This window comes from Pleuronectes platessa, chromosome 20 (genome assembly GCF_947347685.1).
Source record: "Pleuronectes platessa chromosome 20, fPlePla1.1, whole genome shotgun sequence".
NCBI classification, from domain to species: Eukaryota; Metazoa; Chordata; class Actinopteri; order Pleuronectiformes; family Pleuronectidae; genus Pleuronectes; species Pleuronectes platessa.
In genome coordinates, this window is record NC_070645.1 from 20,663,736 (window position 1) to 20,673,735 (window position 10,000).

Sequence of the window (10,000 nt, forward strand, 5' to 3'; positions counted from 1 at the left end):
TTTATTATAATGCTAACACACTTGAAAGTCGCCGTTTATAAGCAGCATATAAACAATTAAAATATGATTGTAAGCAGATATCAGTGTTTTTGTGTAGATTCCTGCACTTTTATCTAAATTATAACTGGTGACAAATACTGTACAATAATTTGCTTATTAAAATTCTCATTGAATGTTTATACAACTGACTCCACCTTCAGTTACTGCTCCTCCTCCTCTCTGCATTTACTGGAAATATAATGACAATCTCTCTGTGAGGAGGGGGGGAGACACTCACTCACTCACTCACAAACACACACACTTCCTGCTTTACTTCTGTGTCCATACGAGGGCAGAAGTTTGTCCCGACTCTTCTTCTCTCTACAGTCCACCGGTAGAAAACTGACTCTGAGTCTCTGACAGTGAAATGATAGATTCAACACATTGTTGTGTTAACACTCACAGGACTATTTATTTCTACTTTATTTATTGTGTTAAACTTCAGGCAGCTATTTTGTTAATTCATTAGAATGCTCAGTTACCTTTATAAGAAACATTCCTGGGGGCTTCCTACACTTTTCATTTTTAGATAATGTTTAAAAGTTCTTTCCATTAAACATATTGGACTAAAATGAGAAGATGTTGATATTTAACTTTAAATCTTTAAATACAGATAAAATAAGTAAACTTGTTAAATACCAGCTGCAGGTCAGAATCAATGCTAACATGTCACATTGCTCTGCTAACAATAGATTAGCTAAGTTCCTTATTTTATTTATTTAAATGACTAGACTGACAGCTGAGTCTCAGCATTCAGAGGTTCATCAACTCTGTGAATCATGGACCAAAATTTAGCATTTCCCAGTTTTTACTTAGATCAGTTTAGTTTCATTGTCCTCTTCCTGTTTTTATGAACCGTCTTCATAACATACATTTTAATTTGCATAATAACTCAGTCATACCTGTACTACATTAAAAACAAAAATATTCATTCGGAACTCAAGTAAAAGATTCTACTAGACACATGGAGCTGCATTAAATGACAAGTCAGCTTTTCTCATTCCTCCTATACTTTAAAATCAAAGTGCATCATTACTCATAACTTCACACCCAGAACTAGAAAGTCTCTCAGTAGATCCCACATCTCCACCAAGGCTCAACAGTGCTTCAAGCTCAATCTGCCTCAAATCACACACACTCATGAATATCAGTCCTCTACGTATGACAGATTTACTTAAAAGAAAATGTAACAGAAACATCCGATTTTACATTGTTAAAGAAAGAGATCTTTCTTGACCAGAACCTATAAGAGCCACAAGGTTTGTGTGTTTGTTAAAAAAGAACTTCAATCAAAATATGTTTCGATTTTCAACTTTTTTTAATGGAAAATATAACTTCTGTACTTCCTTAAACAAGGTGTGTGCAACTTTTGCTGTCGTTCATTCCAAGTGCCCCAAACGCCACTTCCTGTGTGTTAACCATCTGTCCACCAGAGGTCAGTGTGCTCCTGAGGTCCAGTGGGAGGACTGGAAAGGAGCAAGGTCTCACTGAAACATGGGACAGGTGAACTCTTGACATTGCTGTGACTCTTGTCTCCTCCTGGGCTCCGACAGGAAAAACTCCTGAAACTGTTTTGTCCAGTTTTCATTTCCCCAGACTCACAGCGAGCAGAACTAACTGAGGAGCTCTGGCGTCTAGGCCACAGCGGGGATGAAATACTGGAGCGACACGTCTTCATGCAGCAGAATCAGGTGGACGACCCTCTGACAGACGATATCTGACAGGAAGAGAAGAAACATAATGTTCAACCAGTGATGGAGCAGAGTGAAATCCTTCAGGGACGTTTACTTTCTACAGCAGAGACAAAGCAGACGTAACTAACACCAGTCCTGATCTGTGCACAGCTGGACGAGGAGCAGACTTACTGCACATGGCCTTGCTGGGGTTGACCTGCTGTCCCATGAGGAACTGCTGCAACCGCCTGATGTCCACTCTGGCCTCAGCCATGGTCTCTGGGTCCCTGCTCTGAGACGCACTGTCCTCCTGTGAGGCGTCTTCACCTGCAGGGACAGGAGGCAGGGGGGGGTGGGGGAGATGAAGGGAGGAGGAAGAGAGTGCTAACTCAATACTGGAGCAGATTTATCTTTCACCATGAAGCATTTCATCATGTTACTTATTATCTTAGCACGTTATGATTAAAGAATTGGAGAAAAAGAGATTCATCATCTATCTGTATCAATGTTATTGTCTGAACCAGAGTTGTTCAAACACAAATTTAAATAAAAACAAGTTTCACCCCACGGTGGATTCCCCAGGTCTTTGAAGTGCGTGGTGACGGAAACCAGATCGGTCTCAATCTTCAGATTCATCTGTCCGTTCAGGTTGGCCTCGATCACCTGATTCAAACACACAAGAATTAGTTGCCTGTAGCATGTTCCCTCTTCACATCCTTTCACATGGAATTAAAAGTAGAGAAGGATGTGGCAGGAATAAATTGTCATCGGTCTGAATCAGAGACTTTTAATAAATAATAATAATAACTGTCATAACTTAATCCACAATTCAGATACGAATGCCGCCGTCTTGTGCTTCTTGACGTCCTTTGGAGTCAGAGTCTGAAGTTCAACAACTCAAACAGTTAGAACTTCTCTGCTCATCGTTTGAATGTGTTGTTTAACTAAACACTTTATTTAATCTGACATTGATGCTTTTCGTTTTTAAAATATTGGAACTGTACCAGCCCTTAAACTCAGACACAGAGGAATGTGAAGCTACCAGGAAGTTGGAGAGGTTCTTCATCCGGTCCACGACGCTCTTCATGGTCTTCAGAGGAGGCAGGTAGATGCTGACCTGAGACCACAGACACACAAACTCACCTTGGAGGCAGAGGGTACTCTCATGTTTAAATCTATGTGGAAACTAAAGCAGCATCGTGTTCCTTTCAGAGACGTATCCAGACAGACAGAAGGCATTTTCAGAATTTCAGATATATCTTAGTGACATATAGAAAGTGACCTGTTCTTGAACCACGTGTCCTTTGTAAGATTAACGTGTTCAATGTGCACGCTGCTTGATTAAACACTGGGACGTGTGTTGCACTCACATCAAAGTCTGGCATGCTCGGTTCTTTGAATTCATGCCAGAGTCTGCGGGGGATGACGTTGACCGGGACGTCGTGAGTGACGACTCGACTGATGCTGGACAGGGTGGGCTGGACGGGACAAAGGGAGGACATCACCTCACGTCTCACAGCTGTCACATCTGCTGCTGAACATCATGTCACCACAGACTCACCAGCTCTGCAGCGATGGTGAGGCAGGGGCAGTGCTTCTTGGTCAGTTTCACCTTGACGGACTTGGCGTTCTGGACCGTCTTCAGGGCTCTGGACAGGTTCTCTGGAGTCACCTCCAGACAAATCTCATTGTCCTCAGAGGACACACCCTCCATCTGGTACTCATCAAAGAAGTTGGCCTGCAGAGGGAGGAAGGACGCACGGACGGGAAGAGCTGAAAGAACTTGGAGATACTGAGCCATGCAGGTGGTTGAAGACGTGTCCATTACTGTCAGAGACAATGAATCAGTTTGGTCCATGTCCCATGCAGTAACAGGGAGGAGGTGGGGTCAGTGACTTACCTGTGACAGCTCACACCACATGCTGACCCCTCCATTGGCCACTTTCCCTGACAGAACGAAGAACAGGTGATCTGGAGTCAGTCTTAGGACGCACAGCTTCGTCAGCTTCGAGATGGTGGTGACGACCCCTGGAGAGGAGGGAGAAGTTAGCTAGGGACAGAGCGCTAAGCTAACAGGTCAGCAGGTAAGTTAAGCTAGCAGGTCAGCAGGTTAGTTAAGCTAGGTTAGTTAAGCTAGCAGTTCAGCAGGTTAGTTAAGCTAGCAAGTCAGCAGGTTAGCTAAGCTAGCAGGCCAGCAGTTTAGTTAAGCTTGCAGGTCAGCAGGTTAGTTAAGCTAGGTTAGTTAAGCTAGCAGGCCAGCAGTTTAGTTAAGCTAGCAAGTCAGCAGGTTAGCTAAGCTAGCAGGTTAGTTAAGCTAACAGGTTAGCAGGTTAGTTAAGCTAGCAGGTCAGCAGGTTAGCTAAGCTAGCAGGTCAGCAGGTTAGTTAAACTTGCAGGTCAGCAGTTTAATTAAGCAGGCAGTTCAGCAGGCTAGTTAAGCTACCAGGTTAGTTAAGCTAGCAGGTCAGCAGGTTAGTTAAGGTAGCAGTTCAGCAGGTTAGCTAAGCTACCAGGTTAGTTAAGCTAACAGGTTAGCAGGTTAGTTAAGCTAACAGGTTAGCAGGTTAGTTAAGCTAGCAGGTTATCAGGTAAAGCGGCTCACGGGTGAAGTGGTTGAGGCAGGACACATCTATGATTTTCCCTCGGAACTTCATGTTGATCTTTGGCCGTAAAACGACTCGTGAAGTCGGAGAGATGTTCACATAGATATATATCTATCTATGGATGTTCACATTAAGCCGGAAGACTTCGCTGCCGCGGTTGTTTGTATTCGGTCCGTGCGATCAGCGGTCCGTGGGAAACAAGCCACTGTCAATACATTCCTACTGGTCCTAATAAAATAGATTTCACTTAAAAACACGATTTGTTTTCATTTCATTTTCATCCATTTCTCCCAGTAAAAAACGTTTATGATTTTTCTTATTACTTATGTCTTATTACTGATTATTTATGTCTGATTTATTTTTGCTAAACTCTACATCCATAAAATTAACTTCCTTAAAAAATGTAATCTCATTGAAACAAACAGGAAGTGTAAACACGTATCTTTAAAAATGGATTTAAAAACCTAGAAACAGTGGAAAGAAAGTTGAACAGTAACAGATCATGACGTGTGAAGTTTCTCTGTTGACCTTTGACTCATTGTCTTTTCTGCAGCGTGTCACAAATAAAGCTTGATTATTATTATCTGCTCAGCGAATCAAAAATTGTTAATCCTCTTTTAAAGTAAAAGTAAATAAATAAAACGTATTGATATCACATGTATTCTGTGGTGACAGTGTTGGGATTTAAACCAAGCACGTGTGTGTTGTGCTGACTTGCACGAACTGGACTCCCCCCCCCTCTCCCCTGGGGCGTGGCTCGTGACCACGCGTGAGAGCAGCCGGTGAAGACCTTTAACAGACAGAGACTCCAGCTGAGAACCGAACTCACCCGAACTCACCCGGACTCACCCGAGCTCAGACCGCAAGATGAGAGAAATCGTGCACATCCAGGCGGGACAGTGCGGGAACCAGATCGGGACCAAGGTACACGCACGACGCTGACGTCACATTCAGACTCTACAGTTAATCTTTTACTGCTGAGATAAGTTTTAGATTTAAAACTGAAACAGTTCAGACCTGAGTCACAGTTCATTGATTTAATTTGTTAAAGTGTAAAACCCAAGTTCCTGCGGATGTTCTCAGATGTGACGTCACGTGAAACTCTCAGAACTGGATTTATACATTTCAAACTTTTAAGAGAAGTTGAAACAAAACTTTAATATTAAAAAATGAGTAATTACAATCTGCACCTCAGACTGTTCCTGATGATTAATACTGTTATTATCACAATATAATACACAAAGTACTTTGTGTGTGTGTGTGTGTGTGTGTGTGTGTGTGTGTGCGTGTGTGTGTGTGTGTTTGTGTGTAATATTCACTTCCACCAACTGGAGTCGGACAGGTTCTTAACTGATGTAAAAATAAACTCCTCAGTGATGAGTGTGATGGAAGAAATCTGCAGCTGTGGCTCAGTGATAAACTCACAGAGAGAAGAGAGGGCGTGAACAGACACACACACACACACACACACACACACACACACACACACACACACACACACACTCATCACCTACACAACGAGCAGGTTGAACAACCACAAAGAGACAAAGATGCTTTGGGACTAATTGTTTTATGTTAAACATCTGAGCTCTTTTCTTCTTCTGCTCTTTCTGTGACTGGATCAGTTTTGGGAAGTGATCAGCGATGAGCACGGCATCGACCCTGCGGGAGACTACGTGGGCGACTCGTCTCTCCAGCTGGACCGGGTCAACGTCTACTACAACGAGGCGTCCTGTAAGTACCACACGTCTCTGGGAGTCAGCATCTTTTCAACACAAAGCTGCTTTTAATATTTCACTTCTATATTATATTCCATGTTTTGTCTCACATTCAATGATGTGGATTTAACTGTTGAAGATGATGTCACATCATGTTTAGATCTGATTTATGAATATGGGCGAAACAAATAGTGTTTGATTGATTGATTGATTGAATGTTTGATTGATTGATGTGCTCGTTAGAGGGGGTGGGGACTGACCACAGTGCTCTGGTCTTCTCTGTGTGTGCAGCACATAAATACGTCCCCCGGGCCGTGCTGGTGGACCTGGAACCAGGAACCATGGACAGTGTTCGCTCAGGAGCCTTCGGACAACTCTTCAGACCCGACAACTTCATCTTCGGTAACAATCATCTGGTTCTTATCAGATCTGAGCAAATAAAACATCTTGTAGCTGTTTTGGTCTCCTCCACCTCCGGAGGGGAAGGCCTGGCTCTTCAGGTGATAGTGGACAGTGACCTTCATTCACACAGTTCATCTATGAGAGGTGGTCTGATGAGGTTCAGTGTCTCTGTGTGATGACCGAGCCTCAGCAGCAGTAGATCAGCTCTCAGCTGTTTGATGAACTGACAGTAGAAGAAGAAGCCGAGCGGCTGTAGACCTCAGTCTCTCACACTCACACAGAATCACATGCAGCTGCCGCTGGGACAGAAAGTAGGTCACCAGTCCGACACATGTTCCCACCTGCTGTGCTGATGGTTTTACATTTCACTGACGGGTTTTTCTCTGTGCTGATTGGTCGTCCACAGGTCAGACAGGTGCTGGGAACAACTGGGCCAAAGGTCATTACACGGAGGGGGCGGAGCTCGTGGACTCGGTCCTGGACGTAGTGAGGAAGGAGTGTGAGCACTGCGACTGTCTCCAGGTGACGAGCACCAGATACCCCCCCCCCCCCCCACACACACCCCCACCCGGCTGAGGAACTTTATATATAATATCATAAACTCCATTCATTCAGTAATTTGATTGATTCATCTGTAGGTATCACCATCTCTTCAGGGGTCACAGCCCCAAACAACCAGTCACATCGAAGCCTGTGAAAATATCTATTAATAAATAAACAAACATAAGCGTCTCAAATCTAGAAGGTTGATCAGTAGAGTTCAAACCAAACGTCTCTTTATGAAATCAACTTAATTCACTAGATCCAGATTTCATTTAGATCTGCACCAAATCAGACAGAGAGACAGGTGGACAGACAGGTGGACAGACAGACAGGTGGACAGACAGACATTCAGACAGACAGACAGAGAGACAGAGAGAGAGACAGACAGAGGGACAGACAGACAGAGAGACAGACAGACAGAGAGACAGAGAGACAGAGAGACAGACAGGTGGACAGACAGACAGAGAGACAGACAGACAGACAGACAGACAGACAGACAGACAGACAGACAGACAGAGGGACAGACAGACAGAGAGACAGACAGACAGAGAGACAGAGAGACAGAGAGACAGACAGGTGGACAGACAGACAGAGAGACAGACAGACAGACAGACAGACAGACAGACAGACAGAGAGACAGACAGGTGGACAGACAGACAGAGAGACAGACAGACAGACAGACAGACAGACAGACAGAGAGACAGAGAGACAGACAGACAGACAGGTGGACAGACAGACAGAGAGACAGACAGACAGACAGACAGAGGGACAGACAGACAGAGAGACAGAGAGACAGACAGGTGGACAGACAGACAGAGAGACAGACAGACAGACAGACATAGAGACAGACAGACAGAGAGACATCTGTCTCAAACGACAGAACTAATCTCAAAGTTGAATTTCTGTCTTCAGGGTTTCCAGCTGACACACTCCCTGGGGGGGGGCACCGGCTCAGGCATGGGCACCCTGCTGATCAGCAAGATCCGAGAGGAGTACCCCGACCGGATCATGAACACCTTCAGCGTCATGCCCTCCCCGAAGGTGCGACTCCCTCTGCCCCCCCCCCCCCCCCCCCCCCCCGTCATGTGTTGTGTTTCTGATCTTGCTTTCTACCCTCCAGGTGTCGGACACGGTGGTGGAGCCGTACAACGCCACGCTGTCCGTCCACCAGCTGGTGGAGAACACAGACGAGACCTACTGCATCGACAACGAGGCGCTGTACGACATCTGCTTCCGCACGCTGAAACTCACGACCCCGACCTACGGGGACCTGAACCACCTGGTGTCGGCCACCATGAGCGGCGTGACCACCTCGCTCCGGTTCCCCGGGCAGCTCAACGCCGATCTCCGCAAGCTGGCCGTCAACATGGTTCCTTTCCCTCGACTGCACTTCTTCATGCCGGGGTTCGCTCCTCTGACGGCGAGGGGCAGCCAGCAGTACCGATCCCTCACCGTCCCCGAGCTCACCCAGCAGATGTTCGATGCCAGGAACATGATGGCGGCCTGCGACCCTCGGCACGGCCGCTACCTGACCGTGGCCGCTGTCTTCCGCGGGCCCATGTCCATGAAGGAGGTGGACGAGCAGATGCTGAACGTCCAGAACAAGAACAGCAGCTACTTCGTGGAGTGGATCCCAAACAACGTGAAGGTGGCCGTCTGCGACGTGGCTCCACGGGGACTCAAGATGGCCGCCACCTTCATCGGCAACAGCACGGCCATTCAGGAGCTGTTCAAGAGGATCTCCGAGCAGTTCTCTGCCATGTTCCGCCGAAAGGCCTTCCTGCACTGGTTCACGGGCGAGGGCATGGACGAGATGGAGTTCACGGAGGCGGAGAGCAACATGAACGACCTGGTGTCCGAGTACCAGCAGTACCAGGACGCCACCGCCAACGATGGAGAGGAGGACTTTGAGGACGAGGAGGACGAGATCAACGAGTGAGGCGACGGGTGAAGGTCTGAAGAACGGTCAGAGTGATGTGAACACTCGTCAAACGATTTGTCAGCAGCTGAGAAACTCTGACCAGAAATCCTAAAGACTCTTATTCACTAGAATCCCACCAACAGAGGGCGCTAGTTTCTCTCCACACTAACCACCGTCATTCTTTGTGCCTGGATGTCAGACTCTGACCACAAGGGGGCGTCAGATCAGTAAACACTCGTGTGTTGTTTTATTGTTATTGTCACGTCAGTTTTTGTATTATAAAGAAAACTATGTTAAACAACAACCAGGAGTCGTATGTTCACAAGATGCTAAAACTCTAAAGTTCAAAACCAGCACATTGTTTACAGAATCCTAACACTCTCTGTTCTGTTTGAGTGTTTTTGGACACGTGAGGAAGTCGTGAGCGGTGAAATAAAAACACTAAATGTCCGTTGTGTGTTTTCTCTGATCTTTATCGTGCACATGGATTGTTCTGCACGTCGTTGGGCGTTGAGCTGAAGCTCACACACGTTCATGCTCCCTCAGGATGAACCAGGGAAACCATCAGCCTTGTCAAATGGGTTGTTTTATGATCAAACATCATAAAACAGCTGTGTCACAAATTAGGATAGAAAGAAACACAAAGATCATGTAACAGATGCAAGATGATATAACTTGAAAGTTGAGGTTCAATAAGTTTAGCAGATCTGATTCTCTCATTCTTCAGAAACTTATATCTTTGTAACACCTTGAGGTTCTTTCTTCAACCTTTGCACTAACGTTCTCTTTCACTCGAGGGAGAAGTGACTCGATTTTGGTGATAAAATGTTAAAGTTCAAGGTCACAGAACTATTTTTTGTCTCATGAATACGTTATGCAAGGTACTCCTTGAGAGAATCCAAGGTCACAAGGATTTAAAAACCTACCTCTCTCACACCTTGAGTGTGAGAGAGGTATTAAACTTGTTGAAAAGTATTAGTGGCCATTTCTCCTGAACAGACCTCATATTTCAATGTTTTAATATATTCTGGTTTGCATCGGGACTAAACTGTTGAGGGGGCGTTGGAACTGAACAGAAAACGATTCAACACAAAGGATGTG

General features: G+C 45.5%; 2 protein-coding genes across 6 annotated transcripts in view; one reads left to right on the plus strand and one right to left on the minus strand.

The window, feature by feature from the left end:
* Positions 1–1,338: 1,338 nt before the first annotated feature.
* On the minus strand, positions 1,339–4,502 carry LOC128425979 (checkpoint protein HUS1). Its single transcript, XM_053412827.1, has 8 exons — positions 4,315–4,502; positions 3,613–3,740; positions 3,274–3,450; positions 3,083–3,190; positions 2,755–2,829; positions 2,276–2,375; positions 1,905–2,039; positions 1,339–1,756 (listed from the first exon to the last, which is right to left on the minus strand). Exons 1-8 carry the CDS (start codon positions 4,364–4,366, stop codon positions 1,674–1,676), a joined length of 858 nt encoding a protein of 285 aa, XP_053268802.1. The 5' UTR covers positions 4,367–4,502; the 3' UTR covers positions 1,339–1,673.
* Positions 4,503–5,070: 568 nt separating this feature from the next.
* Positions 5,071–10,000, plus strand: part of tubb6 (tubulin, beta 6 class V) — a 6,464-nt gene continuing 1,534 nt past the window's right edge. Inside the window, exons 1-7 of one of the 5 annotated variants that reach the window (XM_053412826.1) lie at positions 5,071–5,239; positions 5,941–6,049; positions 6,325–6,435; positions 6,842–6,957; positions 7,891–8,019; positions 8,099–8,202; positions 8,677–9,160. In XM_053412826.1, coding sequence (XP_053268801.1) covers positions 5,183–5,239; positions 5,941–6,049; positions 6,325–6,435; positions 6,842–6,957; positions 7,891–8,019; positions 8,099–8,202; positions 8,677–8,917 — 867 coding nt within the window. In that variant the 5' untranslated portion in view covers positions 5,071–5,182 and the 3' untranslated portion in view covers positions 8,918–9,160. Of the gene's footprint in view, positions 5,240–5,940; positions 6,050–6,324; positions 6,436–6,841; positions 6,958–7,890; positions 8,020–8,098; positions 9,161–10,000 lie in introns of those variants that run through there. The other 4 variants (XM_053412823.1, XM_053412822.1, XM_053412824.1 and 1 more) reach the window with 4 other exon arrangements.

Bases quoted from the DNA above. Each gene is read 5' to 3' on its own strand.
- LOC128425979 (XM_053412827.1), bottom strand. From the start codon at position 4,366: ATGAAGTTCCGAGGGAAAATCATAGATGTGTCCTGCCTCAACCACTTC. The intron at 3,191-3,273 runs GTGAGTCTGTGG...TGTCCCGTCCAG, and splicing joins TCACCATCGCTGCAGAGCTG to CCCACCCTGTCCAGCATCAG. The intron at 2,040-2,275 runs GTGAAACTTGTT...CTGTCCCTGCAG, and splicing joins CCTGGGGAATCCACCGTGGG to GTGAAGACGCCTCACAGGAG.